At 64.8% G+C, this 22,243-nt stretch overlaps 1 protein-coding gene across 2 annotated transcripts; it reads left to right on the forward strand.

The window, feature by feature from the left end:
• Nucleotides 1-90: 90 nt before the first annotated feature.
• Nucleotides 91-21,796, forward strand: IL17RE (interleukin 17 receptor E). Of its 2 annotated transcripts, none has more exons than XM_037905318.2 (16): nucleotides 91-289; nucleotides 3,650-3,665; nucleotides 4,256-4,411; nucleotides 4,681-4,787; nucleotides 5,118-5,241; nucleotides 5,656-5,795; nucleotides 6,028-6,096; nucleotides 6,465-6,531; nucleotides 7,421-7,602; nucleotides 13,754-13,801; nucleotides 14,454-14,499; nucleotides 17,460-17,608; nucleotides 17,756-17,824; nucleotides 19,246-19,297; nucleotides 19,892-19,999; nucleotides 20,392-21,796. In XM_037905318.2, the coding sequence occupies exons 1-16, from the start codon at nucleotides 185-187 to the stop codon at nucleotides 21,105-21,107; spliced, it is 2,154 nt and encodes a 717-aa protein (XP_037761246.1). In that variant the 5' UTR covers nucleotides 91-184; the 3' UTR covers nucleotides 21,108-21,796. The 2 variants fall into 2 exon arrangements, with proteins under 2 accessions (XP_037761246.1, XP_043407788.1); XM_043551853.1 differs by lacking the exon at nucleotides 91-289 and adding an exon at nucleotides 2,300-2,488.
• The last annotated feature ends 447 nt before the right edge of the window (nucleotides 21,797-22,243 follow it).

Genomic DNA, 22,243 nt, shown 5'->3' on the forward strand with positions numbered 1-22,243 from the left:
GGGGAGCCCGGTCCGGGGCTGCCGGGGGCGGAGGGCCCCGGGGGGCGGCCCCGCCCGGCCCCGCCCCGCGATGATTAACTGGGGCGGGCAGGAATGCGGCGGAGCCGGCCCGGCCGGGGGGCGGGCGCAGCGCTGCGGGGCCGGGGCCGTGTGCGCCCCGCGCCGCCATGTGCCAGCCCCGCTGATGGGGCGCCCCGCGCCCGGCGCCCCGCTGCTCCTGCTGGCCGCCGCCCTGCTGCTGGCCGGGCCCCGCGCCGGAGCGCCGCGCCCCCGCGTCACCGCCAACTTCGTAAGGACCGGGGAGGGGGCGCGGGGTCCTGGCGCCCGGGGCCCCCCGCGGGCCGGGGGTGAATCCGGCACCCCGCCGGAGCCCGGGCACCCCGCGGACGGGGCGGCGGCAGGGGCCGTGCCCAGCTCGCCGGCCAGCGGCGCCCGGGGAGCAGGGCTGGGCTCTCCCCGGCGCCGGACGAGAACCGGCCGGGGCTGGGGCAGCGTCCCGGGGGGCTGGGGCGGGAGGCGGCGTCGTGCAGCGGCCGGGTCAAGTGTCGCTTTGTGACCTGGCACAGGCAAACCGCGTGTGATCACAGCCCCGTGTGAACGCTGGCCGCAAGGAACGGGGGGCGCCCCTGAGGCGCTGGGGGGCTCCGGGGTTTGGGGCGCGGTTGTAGGGGTCTAGGCCTGACCCCACCTGGGCACGGGCGGGTGTAAGTGGAGTTTGGGTGTTAGCTGAAGTCATGGCCCCAAAGCAGGTGATCGAAAAGGCCTGCTTGTGTGTGTTCAGTGTGGCCAGGGAAGCGCCAGGGCCCCGGGACTCCAGGTTTGGGTCCCGTCGGAGGGATGAAGAGAATTTGGTTGACGGGGTGGCAGGTGCCGTAAGCAGCCGGGTTGTTTCATTACGCCTGGTTTAGCAGCTAGCAAGAAATGGGGTAAAATGAGACCAGGACAAACTCTGGAGGGGGAGGGACCCAGCGCCATTAATCCGCTTGCCTGGCCACAGGGCAGAGGTCAGCTCGACATTGCAGGGGCCAGGGAAGCGCCAGGGCAGCGATTAGAGGGTTGGAAACCTGCCTTGTGGTGACAGAGGCAAGGAGCTCAGTCTGGTTAACTCCGCCACAAGCCGGGCCGGGGTGAGGGACCCCAGCGTGTCTGGGTCGACTGGGGAACAAATCGTGGGCGAGGGGCAGCGAAGGTGTACCTGACCCTGCGGCTGGAGGCTGATGCTACACGTCTCCAGGTGCCAATTTTGGACAGGGATGGTCTCAAGTTGCAGTGGGGGAGGTTTAGGTTGGATATTAGGAAAAACTTTTTCACTAGGAGGGTGGTGAAACACTGGAATGCGTTACCTAGGGAGGTGGTAGAATCTCCTTCCTTGGAAGTTTTTAAGGTCAGGCTTGACAAAGCCCTGGCTGGGATGATTTAGTTGGGGATTGGTCCTGCTTTGAGCAGAGGGTTGGACTAGATGACCTCCTGAGGTCCCTTCCAACCCTGATATCCTATGATTCTATGAATTAGAACAGTTTCCTTGGGGGGGTGGAGGATTCTCCATCCCTGGCCATGGTTCAGTGGGGAGCGGGTGTTTGCTAACAGCCCTGCTCTAGCGGTTACTGGAGGGCAGGTCTCTGCCCTGTGCTGGGTGTGGGGGTCAGACCAGGTGGTCACAGTGGTCCCTGCTGGCCTGGGGACGTAGGACTGAAACCTGGGCAGCAGGTTAAAATGGAGGAAAGGAACCTCTTTACACTGGGCGTAACTAGCCGGTGGAACTTACTGCCACATGGAATCCGTGAAGCCAAGCGTGAGCTCAGGGACACTGTGTGAAGAATGAGGGTGCCCGTGGTTACAGTGTGTGGGCAGAGCTGTGCGTGAGCCAGGCACGTGCTGCTGGGGCCAGGGGAGTGTTCCAGAAATGCCAGGGGGGCTCCTGTTCCTGCCTGGGAGCAGCTGATGCTGGGTACTGCCAGGGAGGGGGGAAAAGAGGGGTGGATTCCCTGGGATCCCCATGTGGGGGAGGGGATGGATTCCTCACAACAGGTGGTTTAGCACTGTTCTCTGTGGGGGGGCTCCCAGGGGGCCGTGTGTCTGTTTCTGGCTCTGTGGCCTGACCATGCCATAAGAACATAAGAAAGGCCAGATTGGGTCAGGCCAAAGGTCCATCTAGCCCAGTATCCTGTCGGCCGACAGTGGCCAGTGCCAGGTGGCCCAAAGGGAATGAACAGAACAGGTAATCCTCAAGTGATCCATCTCCTCGCCCATTCCCAGCTTCTGGCAAACAGAGGCTAGGGACACCCTCCCTGCCCATCCTGGTTAATAGCCATTGATGGATCTACGCTCCATGGACTTATCTAGTTCTTTTTTGAACCCTGTTATAGTCTTGGCCTGCACAACATCCTCTGGCAAGGAGTTCCACAGGTTAAGTGCCAGGCCTGGCCTCTGGACTTCCTGGCTGTCCTCGGCCTGCTCAGTTCTCAGCCTGCCCCTCACCCCACAGCCAGTAAGTGGTGTGGGGCAGCCAGCCCTTCCCTGCAGCCCCTGGCCATCTGCCCAGTGGGTGGCTGGCAGAAGGGGCCCACAGGCGCCTGCGTTAGGTAGGCGGGCAGTGACCCTGTCTGGGACGCAGGCTTGGAGTTAGAGAAGCGAAGGGGCCTGTTAGCTTGCTCATGAGTCCAGAAAGCGGCTGGGGTTGGCCCTGCCCTGAGCACCCCGGGGTCCCGCTGGGGGCTCCCCACTTGGAATGACTGTTTGCACAGGGTGTTGACGGCGATAGTTTGACCACAAAGGTCTTGATTCGCTCCAAAGGCCGAATGGTGTTTCAGGTGCTCGAAATGTGGCTCCCTAAAGGCAGGTCCCCACATCCAGGCACTAATGTGGGGTGCCTCGACCCATGGTAGTCGCTCCGGTGTAGGCAGGCAGGAATTAGCACTGGACGCTGCACGAGTTCACCTCTTACCCCCTTAGCAAACTGGTGGTGCCCTGACCAAGGGTCAGACCTTGGCTAGGGCCAGGAGACCAGTCTCTTCCCCAGACAGTTATTGGCTGCACCTATGAACCGTGTCTGATTCCGCTCACTTCCCCCCAACCTGGAAATAAGGGAAGCCTGGTACTTCTGCAGGTCACTGCTGGAGGGACCCCAGTGCCTGCTTCTCCTGAGCCCACGGGCCTGGGGCCCGTCGCTCATGCTGGCATCCCACCTGCATGGAGAGCTGTCCTTCACCCGGCTCTGCTGCAGGCCTGTACTCCCGCGGCCTGGTGCCTACCCGCAGGCCCGTCAGGGCAGCCAGCAGAACATGGGCCAGGCACTCAGCGCCCTGCCGTGGGCCCCGCAGGAGGCCTGAGCCCCGCGTGGGGCAGGGCGGCTCAGCTGGTCAGAGCCCGGGGAGGCAGTGCTGAACCCCCAGTCTCAGCCCTGCACTGCTCGGCCAGGGGAGTCTGCTGGGAGTGGAGATAAACCACTGCAGCTGTCCCCGAGCACAATACTCCTGGGGGTGCTGGGCCCTGTGGGCCGCCGGGGTTGGGATCGGGTGGGGGGTGGCTCTGAGTGCCAGGGACCACCAGGGTGAGGGGTGCTGGGGACTGCCGGGGGGCGGGGGTGCTGGGTGCTATTTGTTGTTCAAGGCCTCCTGCACTAACCCAGCTTCTTGTCCTTTGCTCACAGGCCTGCAGAGTCAGGGGTAAGTAAATCCGCTCTGTTAGTGGTGCTGGCTGTGGGGCAGGCAGGGTGCTAGGGGGCAGCACTGCTCAGTCCCTCCCTCCTTCCACCTGGGGCTGGGTCACGTCTCCACCGAGCTGGGGTGCGGTGGGATGGGGCAAGACTTGGAGGAAAACCAGACGCTGCGTTCAGTGGTGGTGCCAGTGCCACGCAGTCAGCACCGGCCCCGGCGTGGCGCTAGGGGTCCCGGGCTGCGGGAGTGCGCGCGGGGCGGAGGGGCTGCCAAGCTGCAGGGGGGGGACTCAGTGGGGTGCTGACCCCAGTGCAGCGCCGGGTCCCTGCACTGTGGGGGTGGGGTGGGGCCCCAGGGGAGGGACCCAGCGGGGGTCTGGCGAGGTTGGGGTTGCCCCACGTGTCTGGAGTGCAGAGCGCTGGGGAATGTAAGTGCTGGGCACGACCCAGCCAGCCCTCGCCTGCCACAGAGAGTGACCAGGAGATCCCTGCTCGGCGGGCATGGTGATGGGCACATGCCATGGAGAGGGCTGGGAGGCAGCTGCAATGGGAAGGCCCGGGTGGGTCCTGGCTGCCTTTAACCGCTCTCCTCTCCTCCAGCGGACAGTGCCCTCCCCAGGCCCCGGTGCCACCAGAAGGAGCAGGATGGAGCAGCCCTGTCCCCGCCAGCCCTAGCTCTGAGCACAGCCCGGCTGTGCCAGGCCTCCCGCAACTGCCAGCCGTGTGTGCGCGTGCGCCTGGCCCTGCACACCGCAGGTAGGTGGGCCAGCCACACCTGAACCCCGTTTTAGAGTGGGTTCCTGGGGCCCTGCTTGGCCCCATGACCATGGAGTTTGGGCCCTGTCTGAGCCCCCCTTCAGGCTAGGGACACTCACAGAATTCCTGGGAATGACCCCGGGGAGGGGGACCCATAGGGCTGGCTTCGGTGGGGGCTGGGGAGCTTCCCCAGGAGGTGGGGTGTTGCAGAGGGGCCCTTGGTAGGTCCTGCTGTGAATTTGGAGTTCACCCCTTTCTCTCTCCCCCAGGGCTGGGGAGCGTCTGTGGGCTGCAGCTGGATTTCCTGGTGCTGGGCTCCAACAGGGCCAGCTGGCTGCAGGTCTGGAGGCGGCACCCGGAGGCTGCAGGCTCCCTGGTGAGTCAGCGCAGACCACGCCCAGGGCTCCTGGCTCATTCCCTCCTTGGCCGCTGCGCGGTGCCAATCCCAAGGCCTGGTGCCCCTGGAGCCGTGCCTGCTCATGGGGTCTGCAGCGGGGGACGGGGGACGACGATTGCGGGGGTTCCTGGGGTGGGGTGGGGCTCCCACGGCAGTGCTGGGGGGGAAAGGGAGCTCTTGGGGTAGAGGCAGGGGAGGCTCCGGAGGTGGGGGGGCTGGCAGGGTGGGGGAAGGCTGGCTTGCAGAGTGAGGGGAGGGGTGCTCTGGGGGGGGGCACTAGCGGGGGCTCACCCTGTGCTCTCCCTGCAGTGGCAGGTGCAGTTTGACTGTTTCCCGGTGGAGAGCGGGCGCCGTGTTCTGGTCTCGCTTGGCACCGTCCCTGACCGGGGGCTGAGCCTGAACCAGAGCCACCTGGTCCCTGCAGAGCCGGCAGGTGAGATAAGGGGGTTCTCCCTCCTCGGGCGCTGGAAATCCCGCCTCCCTGCAGAGACCCGGGTCCAGGTAGAAATGGGAAGGGCTGCTCACCAGCTCTCGGTGGAAGGGGCTGAGGGGGCTGTCTCTCAGGGTTGCTGTGGGGGAGCACGGGGGGGCTGTGAGTGAGGTCTTTCTGGGGGTGCAGTGCTGTGTCTTGAGGCTGCCCCTGGAGCACTGCTGGTCCCAGGCCTGAAGCTGAGCTGGCTTTGGCCCAGCAGCTGCCGCCCCCGGCTCCTGGCTGCCCCCCGTGGCTGCTCTTCTGCCGGTGTGAGTCAGGGCTCCCTGTGCTGGGGGGCAGCGCCCCACATAGGCTGGCGCACGTGGGCACGAGCTGCACTGTGCTGCCCATCCCCTGCCTTCTCTGCCTCTGCAGGCCCCGAGTTCAGCTACGCCTGGCACCCGGAGGCTCGGGCCATTGAGGTGTCGGTGCCTGAGGGTCCTGACCTGACAGTGCGGCTGTGCCACCAGCTGGCCCTGGAGTGCGAGGAGCTGTCCACCCCCTTTCCCCGACAGGTGAGGAGCACGGCCCCAAGGGGCTCCCCCCATGCCGGGCGGGGGCGGCCGGCCCCAGGGGGAGGGGCCCCGCCGTTGATGGGCCAGGGGGCACCTCCAGCACTTGCCCTTCCAGCAGGGAGCCCGGCCGTACCTGGGGGTGCCAAGGGTGGGCACAGGGTCCCAGTGCCCCTTGGGGGCCTGGCTGGGCTCTGCCACCCTCACCCTCTGCCACCTCCTTCCCTGCCTGCAGGCGCTGGTGTCGGGGGGTCACAGCGTTGTGCTGCCCTATGAGTTCCTGCTGCCCTGTCTCTGCATTGAGGTACGTCTGCCGGCCCCCAGCCCCTGGGTCTGGCCCGACAGCGACTCGCATGGGGGAGGGGAGAGGGTGCCTGGGCACTCGGGCAGGCGTCCGGGAAGGACAGAGCCTGGGTGCTGGTTTGGCGGGGTGAGGTGCGGGGGTCCGGGGAGGGGAGGTCCGGGGCACTGGGGCCGGGGGGGAGATGCGGGGGTCCGGGGAGGATGGGGCCTGGGCACTGGGGCCGGGGGGGAAGTGTGGGGGTCCGGGGGGGGGCCTGGGCACTGGGGCCGGGGGGGAGGTGTGGGGGTCTGGGGAGGGGGGGGCCTGGGCGCTGGGGCTGGGGGTCCTGTGCAGCCACTTACGCAGCATCTGATCCCTTGGCTCCTCAGGCCTCCTACCTGCACCGCGACAGCCTCCGCACCAAGCTGTGCCCCTTCCAGGCCCAGCCGGCAGCTTGTGAGTGGCCTGGGCTGGGGCATGCCGGCCTTCGGGAGTTCCTGGGTGGGGGGCTGGGGCTGGAGTCCAGGGGGTGGGTCTGCCCCTGCCCTGAGCCTTGTCCGTGCTGCTTGACTCAGCACCCCGACCTCCCGGCCCTGGCAGCACAAGCCCTGCCGGCAGCGTGGCAAGCACGGTAGCCTGGCGAAGGCACCCGCCAAGCCCCCAGCGTCTCCCTCGGGCACCTGGGCCTCTGGGCGCTGGCAGGATTCACAGCTCCGCTGCTCCCATGGGTGCAGTGCCCCGAGCGCCCACATGGTCTGCGGCCTGGCCCGGTGTCCAGTGCCAAGCGGTACCATAGCAAAGCGCAGCGCTGGCCCGCCCAGAGGGAGTGCCCACGGGTGGGCCATACAGCAGAGAGACATAACGTGCCAGGGCCCTGCCTGGCTGGACTGGTCAGCATCCCGTCAGAGCGACAGGCTGGGCCGGGCTCCGTGCGGGAGATGAGCCGCGCTGCCCTCGCACCCAGCCCAACACCCCCTGGCTAGCGCCCCCCCGGAGCCTTTGCAGGCCCCCGATCAGCGCTGAGCTCGCACTGGGGAGAGCCGAGTCGCTGTCCGGGTGACCAGAGCAATGCCGCAGTGACGGAGCTTTAGGACGCAATGCTCAGCGTATACCCGGGTCTCCATCCATGTCGCCTGCCCAGACACCTCGCAGGGGCTGTGAGCACCGGGGGACGCTGGCTTTGGTACAGACCTCACATGACACCCGAGGGCAAACTAGTCTGTAGCTGCCAGACCCAGGCACTGGGGCCCCTGGCTGTGCTGGTGATGCAGGGTGTAGTCGGGCTGTGCAGGCAATTGGGGCTGAGCCTCCCAGTGCCTCTGGCTGATGCCTTTCTGCCCCCCAGATGGCTCTGAACTGTGGGCGTCCATGCAGTTCCATGACTACAGTGCCAGCAGTGAGGCGACCATGGCCATGGTGCTGAGTGCCCGCTGCCCGCTCCACCCGACCGCCACCCTGTGCTGGAAGGAGAGTGACGCTGGGGCCTGCCACAGTATCCCCAACTCCACAGCCATGGAGTCCAACCAGGTAAGAAAGCACAGCGGTCCCCATGGGGGGCCCGTGCTGCCGGGACTGAGCCGGCCTGGGAGTCGGGCAAAAGCTTGGGTCCTGCGGTGCCAGTGCACCTGCGAGCCCCCCAGAGCACCGAGCCCTGCGACGCTCAAACTGCCGCTGCATTGCAGCGTGAGGGGCAGAGCCCCCTGCGGGCCGGGAGAGGGGCTCAGCACCCCAGGAGGAGCAGGGTCCCCCAGCTCTCAGAACACATGTGGAAGGGGGGAATTCAGGGCTCACAGGCTCACCCCCACCCCTTTGCTACCCCTTATATTCTCCAACTCCTCCGGTCTTCTCCCCTGCCATTCCCCCAATCCCGCCCTATTCCCCCTTGCCTGAGGCTCCAACCCCTCCTCCGTCCCTTACCACCCATTCCATTTATCCCCCTCCCCATAATGCCCCATCCATCCCTTGCTGCAGATCCAATCCCTCTTCTCCTAGTCCCACCTGCCAGGGCACCCCTCCCCACCCCGCAAGCATTCACCTCTCAGAATCCATGTCAGGCCCTTCTGGAGAATCTGCCGTCCTCAGATTTCCCCACAACAAAGTAGAATCATAAAGTGACCGAGGGAGGCAGCTGTTCCCAGATGTTCATGGTTCATTCTCAGATTTCCCCCAGGGGTTCCCTGCCCCCCTCTCCAGTGTGTAAGCGTTTCTGGTATGTGTCCAGGGTGCCTGTTCTTAGCTCCCCCCAACACTCCCCCCCCCCCCGCCCCGCCCCGCAGTGTGCTCTCAGCACGTGCTCCGAGCCTGCCTGTTACTTACACAGAGAGAGAGAGAGATCAGGACAGCAGGTTTCCCAGCTCACATGGGGGGGTACGGAGTGGGGCTCAGATCCTCACCGTGAGGCAAGCCCCTCCAGCTGAAGAACCTGGTTTCCATGAGGAGCACAGGAAGTGTGTGTGTGGGGGGGGCTGACTCCCATAGATGGGCAGAGGCCTGCCCAGATCTTGGCATGCATGCAGTGTAGACTGGGAGAGTGGCACAGAGACCCCCCACAGATCCCATTTCTCATGGGGGTAGAGAGAGGGGCTCAGCCCCCTCCACGAAAGGCAGGCCCTGAGACCCTGGCTGACACAAGGGCGTGTAAGAGGCCAGGTCAGCCCCCCATAGGTGGGTAGGAATCCCCCAAAGTGTGGGGCACACACAAGGGGGCAGGGAGCAGAGCTCAGACACACCTCGGGGGCAGGGGCCCTGTCACGGAGTCCCCGGGCAATGCTCTGGAACTGCTTCCTATGAAGCCAGGCAGGACTCTGGGGGAGCCTCCTCTCTCGGAGCAGACTGCCCCAGGGCAAGACCTTCCTGGATCTGACCTCGGAGCATTCAGCCTCCCCTGCCCCACCATGCGCTTCCCACAGCGAGTCCGCCCAGGCGGTGGTCCTGGGGCAGCCAGAGGGTCCTGCCCCCCAACTCTGCAGTCAGACGTGACTCTCAGCCAGCCAGTAAAACAGAAGGTTTATTAGACGACAGGAACACAGCATAGAACAGAGCTCGTTAGCACAGAAATCAGTGACTTTCAGTGAAGTCCATCTTGGGAGTCCTGGGCCAGACGCCCTGGACTCTCACTCTTCCAGTCTCCCCACCCAAACTGCCAGCCTCCAGCCACCCCACCTCCAACACCCCCCCACCATTGCTGCTCCCCCTTCTCTTTGTCTCGCTTTCCGGGCAAAAGGTGTCACCGGGTTGCACCCCCCTCCTGGGTCTCAGGTTACACAGCTGCAAACAGCTGGGCAGACTCACCTTCCCTGAGGGCCTCAGCAAAAATCACACACCCAGTTCCCACCACCCCAGTACTGGTGCAGCACACAGGGAAACTGAGGCACACACAGTATTCGCACAGGACAGTGAGACTCACATGCAACATAACAAGGTGAATAAAACTCCACTTTGTCACAGGCCCCCAGATCCCAGCTCACAGACACCCCAGATCCTGGCACCCACCTGAAAGGGGAGAATATGGGGCCCCCCATCACTCACCCCCATGTGTCCCTCACTTCCCAGCTCCTCTCACTTTCCCTACCACCCATCCCCATTTATTCCCCTTCCGCTCAATACAGCCCCAAGTCCCTCTGACCCCTATGGCCCCCACTCTTCCACCCCCTAAAATGCCCCTCCCTGCCAGCAAGCATTCGCAGGGGGAACTTTATTTATTACAAAAATACTTTGATTACACACACACACACACACACACCCCCGATAAATGAACAAGCAGCTTGCTGGAGCTGGATTTTGGCAATACGCCAGCTCCTCTGTTCCAGATGCCTGGCCTGCCTGGGGCCTGGCCTCACGTGGCTAGCTGGCTCAGGTTCAAAGAATGACTGCACATCCCCTGGAGCTTTGAAGGCTAGCAGCCCTGTTCACTCCTTTCCCCACATCTGCCCTTGGGGGTCGGCACAGGAGGCTTGCAATGTGCTGACCGTGACCAGCTTCATTTGTTTGAAACAACGTTTTAATTAGATTTGCCCTGAAAGTTTGGGTGGGCCGTGCCCTCTGTTGAGGTGGCCCTCGAGTGCTGGGCACCTTGGCGCAGTGATCTGAGCCCTGGTTTGAGCTCTAGCTGTGAGCCAAGAAAGGTTGTCAGAATCTCTCCACTTTGAAAGAGGCTGGGAGTTTTGGGGCTGTAGCTCAGGAATTCCGTGGTCAAATGGCCCTAACTGTGGACTGCTTACAGAACCCTGCTCCTCTGTGAGGTACACCACGGTTCACGGCAATGCAAGGGATCCTGTAGATTTTAGAACACTTAGAAGAGTTGAGCTTTAACCAGAAAAGCCTTGCATCCAATCGGGGGAGTTCTATATTCCACTTTGTCTTTGCAGAGGAAAGGAACTGATCACAGCACTAAACATTAATGGGTACAAGTGAGCGTGAACTGGTCACATTTATGATGTGCAAACAGAATAAAGTCCAGACCAGTGTGTTAGATACTTGGTACTTTAAAAGGGCTAATTTTACAAAGCTGAAAATAATTATGAGCCAAATCAGCTGAGAGGAAGAATAATCAAAAAAATGTGAATGACAGCTGGGAATTGTTTAAGAACACTTTGTTAGACGCCCCAAAAGGCCTTGGTTAAAAAACTGACCTGGTTTAGAAGGAAGATGATGGCAGCTACAGAAAATGAATGATATAGATACACATAACAAATGGAAGAAAGGGGAAGCTGACAGTAATGAATATAAATCGGAAGCTGGGAATTGTAGAAAATTGATAAGGGAAGCAAAGGTACACAAGGAAAAATCTATGGCCAGCAGAGTTAAGGATAATAAGAGAGAGTTTTTTAAGATGATTAAGAGCAAAAGAATTTTAACAATGGTATTGGTCCACTACTAGATGGAAATGATAGAATTATTAATAATAATGGAGAAAAGGCAGAAGCGTTCAATAAATATTTCTGTTCTGTATTTGGGGAAAAAAACAGATGATGTAGTCATATCACGCGATGAAGATAACTTTTATTCCACTAGTATTTCAAGATGTTAAACAGCAGCTACTAAAGTTAGACATTTTTAAATCAGCAGTTCCAGGTAACTAACATCCAAGAGGTTTAAAACAGCATGCTAAGCAGCAAACTGTACCCTTAGCGCTGATTTTCAATAATTCTTGGAACAGTGGGCAAGTTCCAGACGACCGGAAGCCAGCGTATGTAACAGACGAAGGGTTTGTCTACGCTGAACATGCTCCAGTGGCACGGCTGTCGCTGCATGGCTGTAGTGCTTCAGTGCAGATGCCACCGATGCCGACAGGAGTGGTAGATGGCAGCGTGGGAAAGCAGCTAGGTTGCCAGAATTCTTCCATCGACCCAGCGCTGTCTACACCAGGGGTTAGCTCTGCATGGTTACATCTCTCACGGGTGGCTTTTTCACACCCTTGAGAGACGCAGCTATGCCATGTCAGTTCCCTGTGTAGACCAGCCCTTAGACTTCTCTAGAGTGTCAACATTTTGATTAGAAAACAGGAACGATATAAAATGAACATGGCACATGTTCCATTGATTGAAAACTGGCTAACTGATAGGTCTCAATGTAACTGTAAACGGGCACTCCGCAGTGAGCAGGTCTGTTTCTAATGGGGTCCTGCAAGGATTAGTTCTTGGCCTTACGCTAACTAACATTTTCATTAATGACCTCCAAGAAAACATGAAATCATCACTGATGAAGCTTGGAGATGAGACAAACTGGGGGAACGATAAATAACGCAGAGGCCAGGTCACTGATACAGAGCAGTCTGGGTCTGGATCATGGGGCAAGGTGGGCTCAAGCAAACACTGTGGCTTGGTCTCCACTACGAGCTTCTGTTGGTTTAACTCTCCAGTGGGCATCTCCACCGTTAGTGTGCACAAGGCCTGTGCGGTTTTAGTACGGCTACATGTAAATGTGTGTATCTAGGAACAAAGAACATCGGCCACGGCTAGGGGGCTGTGTGCTGGGGGCAGGGGCTGGAAAAGATTTGGGGGGGGGTGTAACCAGCTGAACATGAGCTCCCCATGTGACGCTCTGGCCAAACAGGCTAGTGCCACCCTGGGTGCATAAACAGGGCGCTCTCGGGGGAAAAGCAGAGGTGATTTTCCCTCCATGTTTGGCACTGGGGTGACCGCTGCTGGGGCCTGGGGCGAGTTCCAGGCGGCTGTTGACGAATGGGGAGGGCTCAGAGAGGAGCCACGAGGGGCATTAAAGGCTCACAAGACGCCTTACAGTGATGGCTCAAGGAGTTCCGTCCACGCAGCTTAACAGAGCACGTTCAGGGCTGCCTGGACCCCAGTCCCGTGGTTATTGCAAATACGAATAACACGATATAAACCAAAACAACAGCTAGAAGGGAGACCTTCCTCCCCGCCCCCGCTTTGGGTGTTGTAACGTGGTGCGTAGGGCTGCTCAGGTGCTCACCCCCTCCAAGCAGCCCTGCCACCCCCTGCACCTGGTCGCGGGCCCAGCTTCCCACACCTGGGCCCAGCCCTGCGGGACACGGTCTGCTGCGGCAGGGTAGATGTGGGTTTGTTCTGCAACATGTCCCCTGCCCCACCCCCACGTGGATAAAACCAAGTGCCCAGAATTCCCCAAAGAACAAGATTTGTGGGGCTGTCAGCTAGTGTCTCTGTGGGGAACAGGTTTGCTAATGGGCTGCTCAGTCGAGCAGAGGGAGGTCAGACGCGGCCCCAGGGCCGCGCGGTGAAGCCAGAGAAAGTCAGACGGGAAATGAGGTGTATGTTTTTAACTGCCGGCCAGTTTCCCGGGATGGTGGCAGATTCTCCATCCCTGGCACTGGTTCAGTGAGGAGCGGACAATGCTAACAGCTCTGCTCTAGGAGTTACGGGGGGGCAGGGCCCTGGCCTGTTACGCAGGGGTCAGACGAGGGGATCACAATGAATCTCTCAGTCTCTGAAGGGTGAGGCGAGCTGGAGGGGCCTCTGTCCCATCCCACTGCCCCAGCGGTACCTGGGGCTGCGGGCACCTCTCCCCCAGTGCTGGGCCCAGAGCCTGCCTGGCCCTGGGGCCCTGCCATGAGCACTCACTGTCCCCCCCAAAGGGATGGGCTGCAGACCCCTGGGGCTTCCCCTGAGAGCTGTCCCTGGGCTCTGGCAGTTGTAGGTCAGCTGGGATGGGCTTCGGCTCCAGTGGTGGGGCCCCTGTGGGCTGTCCCCTCCAGGCCAGGGAGGTGGAGTGGAGTCTCCCCCAGCCTAGGCCCCCTACCAGAGTGGGCAGGCTCCCCATGTCGCATGAGGGGCAGGGCTTGGCCTGGGCTGACTCCCGCCCCCAACGGAAGGGGCTGAGGCAGGTGACGAGGGACCCCCAGGTGCCCCAGCTGCAGCAGCTGCCTCTCCCCATCCAACTGCTTCTGCAGCACCGCTCTGCAAGGTGACCTGCTTCTCCCAGGGCTGGCCTGGGGCCTCTGGGAGCTAGGGACAGGATGGCAGGGTGGGGTGGGCAGGTGCACCGCCCCCCGGGAGGTGGGGGGGTCCCCCCAAGAGGTGGAAGAGGTGGGCTGGGCCCCCCAGGGAGGTGGGGGAGCTGAGATGGGGGGGTCCCCCCAAGAGGTGGAAGAGGTGGGCTGGGCCCCCCAGGGAGGTGGGGGAGTCCCCCAGGAGGTGGGGGGGTGCTGGTAGTTTGTGACATGCTCTCTGCTCTGGTCTAGGCCTACACCGTGGAGAAGGTGGATGTTCACCCTCTGCTCTGCTTCAAGGTGAGCCCCCCCGCGCGCTCCCCGGCTGAGCCCCCCCACTGGCAGGAGTCCTGGTGCTTCACTGGGATCTCCCCTGAGCCACACGCTGAGCCCAGTGCCAGCGCGACCCACCCTGCCCTTCCTGGCACCCCCACCAGAGACCCTAGGGCCTCCTTGCAGGGGATCCTGCCCAGGTAAGAGCCGGAGCCTGGCCCCTGCCCTCTGTCGCCAGCTGGGAAGCGGCAGGCAGGCGCGTGCTGTCGGGGCAGAGCGGGCTGGGGTTGCAGAGCTGGGCCCTCGTCTCACACAGGGCAGGCAGCTGCTGGCCAAGCCCCCGGTGGGTAAGGGAAGCCCAGCCCCATGTTGATGCCCTTGCGGTGCCACCTTACAGAGGAATGGCTCCGGCCCTGCCCCAGAGCCGACCCAGAGGGGCTGACGGGCCCCCGAGCCCCATTCCCCGCCCTGCCCAGCGTCCGTGGGAACGGGCTGGGGTCAGCACGGGCTGGTGTGCACTAGTGCCGGGCAGCCCCCCGTGCCGTGCCCTTCAGCGGAGCCTCTGCTCCCAGTGCCCAGCCAGAGGGGCCCGCCGGCGAGTGCTGACCCCCGGCCCGGCCTCCCTCAAACACCCTCTCCAGGCAGGGCCTTTCCAGTGACTTTCCTTGTTTCTCTCCAGTTCTCCTACGGCAACAGCAGCCACGTGGAGTGCCCACACTGGCCAGGTGAGCCTGCCCTGCCGCTCTGCATGGGGACTGCCGGGTGTTCGGGGGGCTGGGGGCCCAGAGCCATACCGTGGTCGCCGGCTGCCCCACACGCCTGCAGCAGGCTGGCAACAGGGCCTGGTGCCCCACAGGGCTCTTGGGGCTGGTTCAGGGTCTGGTGGGCACGGGGACTGGGGGGGCAGCGAAGGGGGGGTGCAGCACACCAGCAGCTCAGCTGAGCCCTAGACTGACAACTTCCCTCTGCACAACCTGGCTGTGCCAGGTCCCCCAGTGCCCACGGGCTGCGTTCCCTGCGCCACCCACGCCTCTGAGCTGCCTGAGCGCAGCAATGGCTCCCCCAGCCCCAGGATGCAGCCTGCTCTGGGCGGGAGCTACCGCCTGGCAGCACTGCACAGAACAGCACCTCCTGTGGGCAGGAGGGGAGCCAGGGCTCCCATCCCCACACGACACAAAGCACCAGGGCCTGACACGAGGAGTTGGGGCTGCTTCCCATCACCATGGTGTCTGGCTAAGGGGGAGGGGGGTTCTCTCCTGAGAACAATGGCACCTGCCCCACAGCACCCCCTTTCTCCATGCTGGGGCCAGCCCTGCGTGCCAGGGGAGAGCGCCCCCTGTTGAGCCCCCGCCCCGCTCCCCGCAGCACAGCGCCCCCTAGGGCCAGCCCTGCCTGCCGGGGGAGAGCGCCCCCTGCTGAGCCCCCGCCCCGCTCCCCGCAGCACAGCACCCTCTAGGGCCAGCCCTGCCTGCCGGGGGAGAGCGCCCCCTGCTGAGCCCCCGCCCCGCTCCACTCAGCACAGCGCCCCCTGGGGCCAGCCCTGCCTGCCGGGGGAGAGCGCCCCCTGCTGAGCCCCCGCCCTGCTCCCCTCAGCACAGCGCCCCCTGGGGCCAGCCCTGCCTGCCGGGGGAGAGCGCCCCCTGCTGAGCCCTCGCCCCGCTCCCCTCAGCACAGCGCCCCCTGGGGCCAGCCCTGCCTGCCGGGGGAGAGCGCCCCCTGCTGAGCCCCCGCCCTGCTCCCCTCAGCACAGCGCCCCCTGGGGCCAGCCCTGCCTGCCAGGGGAGAGCGCCCCCTGCTGAGCCCCCGCCCTGCTCCCCACAGCACAGCGCCCCCTGGGGCCAGCCCTGCCTGCCGGGGGAGAGCGCCCCCTGCTGAGACCCCGCCCCGCTCCCCACAGCACAGCGCCCCCTGGGGCCAGCCCTGCCTGCCGGGGGAGAGCGCCCCCTGCTGAGCCCCCGCCCCGCTCCACTCAGCACAGCGCCCCCTGGGGCCAGCCCTGCCTGCCAGGGGAGAGCGCCCCCTGCTGAGCTCCCGCCCTGCTCCCCTCAGCACAGCACCCCCTGGGGCCAGCCCTGCCTGCCGGGGGAGAGCGCCCCCTGCTGAGCCCCCGCCCCGCTCCCCGCAGCACAGCGCCCCCTGGGGCCAGCCCTGCCTGCCGGGGGAGAGCGCCCCCTGCTGAGACCCCGCCCCGCTCCCCACAGCACAGCGCCCCCTGGGGCCAGCCCTGCCTGCCGGGGGAGAGCGCCCCCTGCTGAGCCCCCGCCCCGCTCCCCTCAGCACAGCGCCCCCTGGGGCCAGCCCTGCCTGCCGGGGGAGAGCGCCCCCTGCTGAGCCCCCGCCCCGCTCCCCTCAGCACAGCGCCCCCTGGGGCCAGCCCTGCCTGCCGGGGGAGAGCGCCCCCTGCTGAGCTCCCGCCCTGCTCCCCTCAGCACAGCGCCCCCTGGGGCCAGCCCTGCCTGCCGGGGGAGAGCGCCCCCTGCTGAGCCCCCGCCCCGCTCCCCTCAGCACAGCACCCCCTGGGGCCAGCCCTGCCTGCCGGGGGAGAGCGCCCCCTGTTGAGCCCCCGCCCCGCTCCCCGCAGCACAGCGCCCCCTGGGGCCAGCCCTGCCTGCCGGGGGAGAGCGCCCCCTGCTGAGCCCCCGCCCTGCTCCCCTCAGCACAGCGCCCCGTGGGGCCAGCCCTGCCTGCCGGGGGAGAGCGCCCCCTGCTGAGCCCCCGCCCCGCTCCCCTCAGCACAGCGCCCCCTGGGGCCAGCCCTGCCTGCCGGGGGAGAGCGCCCCCTGTTGAGCCCCCGCCCCGCTCCCCTCAGCACAGCGCCCCCTGGGGCCAGCCCTGCCTGCCGGGGGAGAGCGCCCCCTGTTGAGCCCCCGCCCCGCTCCCCTCAGCACAGCGCCCCCTGGGGCCAGCCCTGCCTGCCGGGGGAGAGCGCCCCCTGCTGAGCCCCCGCCCCGCTCCCCTCAGCACAGCGCCCCCTGGGGCCAGCCCTGCCTGCCGGGGGAGAGCGCCCCCTGCTGAGCCCCCCCCTGCTCCCCTCAGCACAGCGCCCCCTGGGGCCAGCCCTGCCTGCCGGGGGAGAGCGCCCCCTGCTGAGCTCCACTCCCTGCAGCCGCCTGTGTTTTTCTTGGGTGTCTCCGTTGAGGATTCACTTATTTTAGTGATAAGCTGTCAGCTCAGCTCAGTCTGACCAAGGGAGATCAGCTCAGTGCAGAAAGGGTTAATGCTTTACCCAATCTGGGGAGGAGCACTGCAGCTTACAAAGGGATCACAGGAACCCGGGATATTCTACCCTTTGTTTCCAGCAGACGGACAAGCCCTGTGTCCCGGTGCCTTAGTTCCCCTGTCCCGCAGTTGTCTCTGTGAGTTGTGCTGAGCACGCTCTGCAGTGTGCGACCCTTCCCAAACCACACGTCTTGGCCCCTCGCTCCTGCTGGAGGCCCTGCACGGGTCACCTGCTTGTTCATGCCCGCTCTCTGCTGGCATGAGTGCAAAGCCTGCTGGGAGGCTGGCTCCTAGTTACACAACGTAGCATAAGTGCAAATAACACACAGCCGCCTACACGTCCCTGGCACTGACTAACCTCTCCCTTGCTGGTGCTGGCCAGGCCTGGCCCTGCTTCGCATGAGAGCCAGGGCCCAGCAGGCCCCGGGCGGGCCCATGAGTGACCCCTCCTGTTTTCTCCCTGTAGACGCTGCCTGGAACGTGTCCCTGAGCGTCCAGTTCCTGCAGCTTCTCCTGCACGTGACCTCCCCTGTCCCGGCATCCTTCAGCGCAGCCCTGTGCCGGTGGCAGGGGAGCCGCTGTGAACCAGAGCTGCCCGTCTACACCGTCACAAGCGTAAGTGGCTTGGCCCAGGGGCCTGGCGCCCTGGGACCCTGTGTGCTCGCAGGCCAGCGGGCAGGATCGGAGCCCCCTGTGCCCAGCCAGGGGGCAGGGAGGGGGAGGGGGTGCTCTTTGGTTAATGGCGTCCTTCTTGGTTTGCAGCCAGAGAGCTTTGGACCCAGGGAGCTGACCCTGCTGCTGCCGGTGCAGATCCTGGGGGGCTGTGTGCTGGTAAGGCCCCCACCCCTGCTGCTGCCCTGTTCAGATGGCTCTGCCCTCACCTTAGCCAGCCATTCTTATGTTCGTGCGCATCACCATGGTATCTGAGCGTCTGGCATCACACAGCCCCCTCCCCGCAGGGTCACAGGACCCCCGCCACACCACAGAGCCTAGGGCTGCCAACTTTCTAATCCCACAAAACCAAACACCCTAGCCCTGCCCCTTCCCCGAGGCGCCCCCGCTCACTGCATTCCCCCTTCCTCGGTGGCTCGCTCTCCCCCACCCTCACTCACTTTCACTGGGCTGGGGTGGGGGTTGGGGTGTGGGGGTGGTGAGGGCTCTAACTGGGGGTGGCTCCAGGGTGGGGCCAGAAATTAGGGGTTCAGGGTGCAGGAAGGGGCTCCAGGCTGGGGCAGGGAGTTGGGGTGCGGGAGGGGGTGAGGATTCCAGCTGGCGTACGGACTCTGGGGTGGGGCTGGGGATGAGGGGTTTGTGGTGCAGGAGGGGGCTCCAGATTTGGGTGGGGGGGCTCGGGGTTGGGGAGCGGGCTGATCTCGGGCGGCTCTCGGTCAGAGGCAGGCTCCCTACCTGTCCTGGCATTGCGCTGCACCCTGGAAGCAGCCAGCAGCAGGTCCAGCTCCTAGGTGAGGGGGCCAGGAGGCTCCGCACGCTGCTCTTGCCTGCAGGCACCGCCTGTCATGGATTCCCCGGGCGATGCTCTGGACCTGCTCCCTACGAAGCCAGGCAGGATTCTTGGGGAGCCTCCTCTCTGTGAGCAGACTGTCTCCAGGGCAGGAAGTTCACCCGGCTTCCACCTTCCTGGGTCTGACCTCGGAGCATTCAGCATCTCCTGCCCCACTGTGCGCTTCCCACAGTGAGTCCGCTCAGGCTGTGCTCCTGGGGAAGCCAGAGGGTCCTGCCCCCCAACTCCGCAGTCAGACGGGACTCTCAGCCAGCCAGAAAAACAGAAGGTTTATTAGACGACAGGAACATGGTCTAAAACAGAGCTTGTAGGTACAGAGAACAGGACTCCTCAGTCAGGTCCGTCTTGGGGGGCAGGAGGCCAGAGCCCCTTAGGTGGCTCCCCCCCTCCTAAGAGCTGGACCTGCTGCTGGCTGCTTCTGGGGTGCAGCGCGGTGCCAGGACAGGTAGGGAGCCCGCGTTAGCCCCGCAGCATCTCTGACTGCACTTCTAACAGCCGAGTTGGTGATGCTGACCGGAGCCGCCAGGGCCCCGGGTGTTCTGGTCGAAAACCGGACATCTGGCAATCCTAACAGAGCCCCCTGCCCTCTGCGTCACAGAGCCCCCTCCCTGCCACGTCACACAGCCCCCTGCCCCCCTCCCCCTGCAGGGTCACAAGACCCCTCTCCCCCCACCGCACCACAGAGCCCCTTGGTGTCAAACCCCCCACGTGCTCTCTCTGTGCCTGGCAGGTGTGGCGCTCCGACGTGCAGTTTGCCCGGAAGCAGCTCCTGTGCCCAGATGGTAAGTATGGCCCCACGCAGAACCCCGGGGGGCAGCCAGAGGCAGAGAGGTCATAGTGAGGAGGAAGCAGATGTGCCCGTCTGCCCCCGCATAGGTCACCAGCCCCAACCCCAGCCAACCCCCACACACTGACCCAGCTGGTGAGTGAGACCCAGGTGTCCCAGCCCGCAGGAGCACGGCTGACGTGTGCCCCCAGCAGAGAACAGTGCCTGAGGGCGCCCCCACACACACACACATACAGAGGAAGGCGAAATCCCCCGAGGTCACTGCCCCCTGCCCTGCAGGAGACTCCTTCCCCACGCCCGGCAGTGCTCGGTTAGCCCCTGAGCAGGTGAGCGAGAGCCAGCCGCCCAGCACTGAGACGGAGACCGCTTGGTGCCCCTCAGGGCCCTGGCCCTGCCCAGTGCCCCCATCTCCAGCCACAGCCACCCCCATGCTTCAGAGGAAGGAGCCAAAAACACCAACCCCAGAGTATGTGCTGGGGGAGGGGATCCCTTCCTGACCCCGCCGCTGTTCGGCTGCAGGGATGAAGCATGAGCTTGTAGGACCAGAGGGCAGCACTGGGCAGCACCTCTCACCCCACTTCTCTTCCAGTTGCTCGCAGGCGCTTTGGGCTGCTCGCCCTGGGGCTGGCCCTGGCTCTGGGGCTGCTGGGAACCGTCCTGCTTCTGAACTACCGGAGCCTCCGGAAACTCGCCACAGGTGAGGGGTGCCAGAGTGGGTGGGGTCAGAATCCTGGGGGGCGGAGAGGCTGGGATCCCTGGGGGGTTGGGGCAAGGAGCCAGTGAGGGGCTGGGATCCCGGGGGCGGAGGGGGCTGGATCTGGGGCGGGGCAGAGGGGACGGGATCTGACGAGTCTCTGGGGGCTGGGATCTGGGGAGCGGAGGGGACGGGGTCCTGGGGGGCTGTAGACACAGTTGGACAGGAAGGGAGCAGGGTGGGGGCCTTGCTGGCTGAGCAGGAGCTGTGACCCCTTGGGGAGGGCCCTGCGTGGGAGCTCAGCCAGGCGGCCTGGAGCACTTTGCCCAGGAGCCGCCCGCTGCCGAGCCCTGGGCGGGGGCAGCCCAGCCACTGACCCTGCCCTCTCCCCACAGCGCCGCGGGGCCGTCGGCCCGTCCTGCTGGTCTATTCCCCCGACTCAGAGGAGCACAAGATTCTGGTCTGCGCCTTGGCGGACGTGCTGCGCTCGGCGCTGGGCTGCGACGTGCGGCTGGACCTGTGGGAGGCGGGCAGCGTGGGGCGGCTGGGCGTGATGCCCTGGCTCCACGTCCAGCGGGAGGTGGTGGCCCGGGAGCAGGGCACCGTGCTGCTCCTGTGGAGTCAGGGCAGCGCCCGGCTGTACCGGCTGTGGCGGGGGGCGGCCGCAGGCAGCAGTGGCTCTCCGGACCCCCACGACCTGTTCGGTGCAGCCATGTCCTGTCTGCAGAGCGAGCTGCAGGTGGCCGCGGGGGCAGGGCAGCTTGGCGACTGGGCGCTGGCCTACTTTGGCGAGCTGTGCAGCCGGCGAGACGTGCCGCCTGCCCTGTGCCCCCTGCCCTGCTACCGCCTGCCGCGGGAGCTGGCTGGCCTGGCACGCCTGCTGCAGGGCAGCGCCCGGCCCCCCGCCTGCCCCTGGCCCCGCCCGCCGCTGCACAAGCTGCTCGTGTCAGAGAAGAGGAAGGGCCTGCAAGGCAGGGTGGAGCTGTGCCGGCTGCAGCAGCCCAAGGGGGCGCCCCTGGCCAGGCTGCCAGCCCCCCCAGTGGGATCTGTGGGCCCCAGCCCCCGCGCCCCTCCAGCCAGGCCCACCTTGCAGAGACCCAGCTGCACCTGAGCATGCTGCAGTGGGACACGTGCCAAGGCCCTGGGCCAGGGAAGGGGCCAGGGCGCTGTGGTTGGCAGGGGGCAGAGCCCTCACCAGGGGCCCTGGAGCCGCCAGAGCGGGGCTGGTGGAACGTGGCTGGGCTCCAGGGTGCCACATCCATTCCCCTGAGACCAAACGTGTCTGCAAGGGGCTGGCAGCCACGGGGCCCAGGAGAACCCAGGTGTCCTGACAAGGGGCAGCCTGTGAGCCTGGGTTTGCTCGGGGCTGGGAAACTGCCTGGGGCAAGGTCTGGCAGGGGCGATGGGGCAGGGCCTGCCTCATCCTCTGGTGACCATTGTGGGGTCTGTTGCCATGGCCGTGAGGGTGGAGAGACTCTATGGCCCTGAGGGGGAGGGGCTGGGCCCCTGTGGAGGGGGTGGGGCTGGCCCTGTCCCTGGCCCCGAGGGGGCAGAGTCCTGTGGGAGCCCCCTGCCATGCTGTCCCTGTGACCCTGCCCAGCGGAGGGAGCAGGCTTGCGGCGGAGGTGACCAATTCAGGGGCTCTGCCTGCAGCATGGCCGGTGCCCGTCACGCCCAGCCGGCCCGGGGCCCGGCAGGCAAGAACCCGCTCCCCACTCAGCTCGCGCGGCAGGCAGAGCCACCAGCCGGCTGGGTGCAGGAGGTGTCTGGACACTGAATAAATGAGTTTATGACCTGTGAGGGCTCAGCTGATCCATCCGACCGTGGGGGGGCCCAGGGCAGGGTTTGTTGTGGAGCTCCTGGCCTTGCCCAAGCTGGACCAAGCCCTGCAGCCCACAGGAGGTGTCCTGCCAGGCTGGGTGCCCAGGCAGCTGGTGCTGCTGCTCCAAGAGGCTGGGATTTGGGGTGAGGCTGATGGCACCCGAGGACTCGTTCGCCTCCAGTCCCTGGCTGACTTGGGCAGAACGAGCCCCTGACCATCCCTGTATTTGGGGCTGGGCACAGCCCATCCTGGGAGGGACTTTGGGCCACTTGTGCACCCGCCCCATGCCCTGGTCTCCTGTGTAGGTGTCCTCAGGGGAGCATGGCTTCCCGCAAGGAATGTGTGGGCTCCGGCTAGATGGCCCCGAGCCTCCTGCGAGCTCTGGCATTGATGGACACCTCCTCCCTTCTCCCCATCATGGTGCA

Source organism: Chelonia mydas, chromosome 7 (genome assembly GCF_015237465.2).
Source record: "Chelonia mydas isolate rCheMyd1 chromosome 7, rCheMyd1.pri.v2, whole genome shotgun sequence".
In the NCBI taxonomy this organism is placed as follows: Eukaryota; Metazoa; Chordata; order Testudines; family Cheloniidae; genus Chelonia; species Chelonia mydas.